Genomic DNA, 2,978 nt, shown 5'->3' with positions numbered 1-2,978 from the left:
TGAGGAGGAAGGCACCGGAGAGGTGACAGCAGAGAGCTGACGGCGTGCTGCTCGCAGTGCCAGAAGGATGCAGCGGCGGGACTGCCGAGCCGCCAGAGCTGAGCAGAGGCAGGACCGAGCTCACCGCGCCTCCCTCCTTCCCTCCCTCCCGCCCGCCGCGCTCCAATGGGCGCCGGGGCCGCCCCCGCCCGCCCGCTATAAGTGCGGGAGCGCGTCCCGGCCAGCCCAGCGCAGCCGAGCCGCGGAGCTGAGCCCTGCCCGGCCGGACAGGGGAGCCGCTGCCCGCCGGAGCCCGGACCGGTGCGTACCGCGGGCACAGCCCGGCTCCTGGCGGGGCTCCCCGCGCAGCTTCCCCCGCTGCGCACCCCGCGGAGCGAGCGGAGCGGAGCCTTCCCCCGGGCGGAGGTGGGGGCTCGCCGGGACCTTCTGTCGGAGCCTCGGCGGGAGCGGGACGCGGGGCCGTCCCCGGGAGCCGCGGCCGAGCCGCTGTCGTCTCGCAGGGAGCTGGAGCCATGGCCGAGCATATGATGATGCCGATGAGCCACGGCGGCGCCGGGCTGCAGGGCTATCGCATGGGGGTGAGCGGGCTGCAGGGACCCCCGCAGCACGGGCAGCATGTGCTGAGGACGCTGCCTGCCGCCGCTCAGATGATGCCCTACGGAGGGGCTGCCATGGACGGTGCGATGAGGCCGAGAGCCAGCCTCAGCGGACAGATGGGCCACCACCAGATGCAGAACGCAATGATGTTCAATGGCCCCGGCCAGCAGCAGCAGTACATGGGGCCGGTGGGCACGCAGCAGCTCATGGCCAGCATGCACCTACAAAAACTCAACACCCAGTACCAGGGCCACCCGCTGGGCATGAGCAACGGGCCCATGGCAGCGGGTGCCCAGCAGTACAGAGTGGGGCCGGGCCAGCACCCGGGCGTGCAGCACATGCCCTCACCAGCGCTGACATTGAATGTTATGGACACTGATCTTATAGATGAGGAGGTCTTGACATCGCTTGTCCTGGAACTGGGGTTGGACCGGATTCAGGAGCTGCCAGAGTTATTCTTGGGACAGAACGAGTTCGACTTCATTTCAGACTTTGTTAGCAAACAGCAACCCAGTGCCATCAGCTGTTGAGGGGCTTTGAGCTCCTCCTTGTGTCTTGATGGTTTTGAGTTTGTTTCTAACTTCTCCCCACCTGCCATCCTCCTCCCTTCCCCTGCCTTGCCCTGTCCTGGATTCCTGCCCTCCCCAAAGGGACAATCATCGGACACTGGCTTGCAATGGATTGCTTTTCTCTTCTGTGTGTTTTTTCTGTGTGGGAGTTTCTGGAGAGGGGGTTGGTGCACCCCAAGCAGAGAGCAGATCAAGAGCTCCTGCTGTAGAACTGCCTCTGAATGACATTAACAGGATTTCTGGCTTAAGTAGAAATAATGGACTTACGACTTTCCTCAACTAGGCTTGGAGCACAAGAAGCGATAGGCAGCTGGCAGCCCTGCTGGTAGCTGGATTTGCTCGTGGATTCTGTGGTGCCAGTGGAGTTGAAGGATCCTGAGAGAGAATTGTCTCCCTGGTGCATGGTTTGAACCAGTTTTCCCTTGCAACCATGGGTGGGGTTAGTTATTTGTTGGGATGTTTTACTGTGACAGTAAATAGGTCTTCAGTCATGTCTGTTCAGCTCGGGAAGGGGCACTTCCCCATAGCAGGCTTTTTTCTAACTCGCAAAAATAAAGTATGCCTTGGGGAAGGGTGTGCGTTTGTGCCTAAATGTTCATCTCCGTGGAACTTCAGATCTCGGACCTGTACTGCTAATCAGCTGTAAAATTTACCAAGTGTTTGAGGTTGATTCAGGCATGAGGCTTAAAGCTGCAGTCTGGCTCCACTTTTTTCCACCTCTGAAACCAAATAAAGACCATGTAACTGTATATTTCAGTTCTAATCTTATTTATTTTCCTGTGATTATTTATTTGCAAGGGCTCCTTTTGTTATTTGGCTTTGGGACTGCTGGGAAAGATGCCTGGAGAGTACTGCAGCTTTAAGATGCTGGCTTTGGGCAAAGCAAGCCTGGGATAGTTTTCAAGCTGCTCTGCAGAATAGCCACTTCAACTCGAGATCGTTATGCTGAACGCGCAGGACTCTAAATCCAACACCTTTCTGAATGTGATAAAGATGACTCGATTTCCAGTTCCCTTGCTCAGAGGAGGTGAGATGCAAAAGCCGGCGGGGTTTGGTTTCCTCCGCTGGCTCCTGTTTCCCGGCGCTGGGGAAGCTCCTGGTTGCTGCTGCCCCCTGGTGCTGCCGGCCCCTGGCAGCTGCCATTCGGCGAGTCAATGGACAGATGGATTTGCGAATAAAAGCTGAAATGTCTCCCGTGTGCATTTGTTCAGTGGCCGTCTCCAGGTTGCTGCAGTGTGGACCACTGGGAGAAGCGTTGCCTTTGCTCCTGCTGGTGCGCTGTAGGCTCGGTCACTTGTGTGCCCCACCTGATACTCGAGTTGGAAGGATTGGGTTTCTAGTTTAATGCTTGGCACTAAGTCCTTGAAGTGTGGCTGGGAGGATGAGATGCTCCTTTTCTGTACTGAGGACGAATTACAGATGTGGATGGTGTTGCTTTGTAGCAGAATCACTGTTTTTGGTGGCTGAGCCAGGTGATAGAATCCTAGAATGGTTGGAAAAGACTTAAAGTTCACTTAGAGTTGATTGGACAAGTGGGTGGTAACTCCTTTCAGACTGTGTGCACCTCTGATAGCTGGGCTGCAGCTCTGTGCTGCAGTTTTCTATGCCACAAAGGCTCTAAAAATCAAACAGCCATTGCTCTCCTACTCTTACAGGGCTTGGATTTTCCTTTTTAAAGGGTTTCCAGCCAGTTCCTTTGCAGAGTAGGGATATACCTAAGTGTTCCTTTCCTGCCCTGTAGTAATGGGGCTATGGATGATAGTATTGCAATGGCTGAACCACTTTGAACTGTCAATGTCCCCTGTCTTGTTC

The 2,978-nt window shown here is 56.0% G+C and overlaps 1 protein-coding gene across 1 annotated transcript; it reads left to right on the top strand.

Annotated features, from left to right (window-relative positions):
- Positions 1-218: 218 nt before the first annotated feature.
- CITED4 (Cbp/p300 interacting transactivator with Glu/Asp rich carboxy-terminal domain 4) lies at positions 219-2,357 on the top strand. The gene has a single exon (XM_039729241.1). The coding sequence runs from the start codon at positions 513-515 to the stop codon at positions 1,125-1,127; it is 615 nt and encodes a 204-aa protein (XP_039585175.1). The 5' UTR covers positions 219-512; the 3' UTR covers positions 1,128-2,357.
- Positions 2,358-2,978: the final 621 nt, after the last annotated feature.

The sequence above is a fragment of the Passer montanus genome, unplaced genomic scaffold (assembly GCF_014805655.1).
Source record: "Passer montanus isolate IOZ18808 unplaced genomic scaffold, ASM1480565v1 scaffold68, whole genome shotgun sequence".
Classification (NCBI taxonomy): domain Eukaryota; kingdom Metazoa; phylum Chordata; class Aves; order Passeriformes; family Passeridae; genus Passer; species Passer montanus.
The sequence above is the reverse complement of the archived record's forward strand: the minus strand, read 5'-3'. Positions and strand labels throughout refer to the sequence as shown.

Excerpts from the sequence above, each read along its gene's own strand:
- CITED4 (XM_039729241.1), top strand. The coding sequence starts at position 513 with ATGGCCGAGCATATGATGATGCCGATGAGCCACGGCGGCGCCGGGCTG.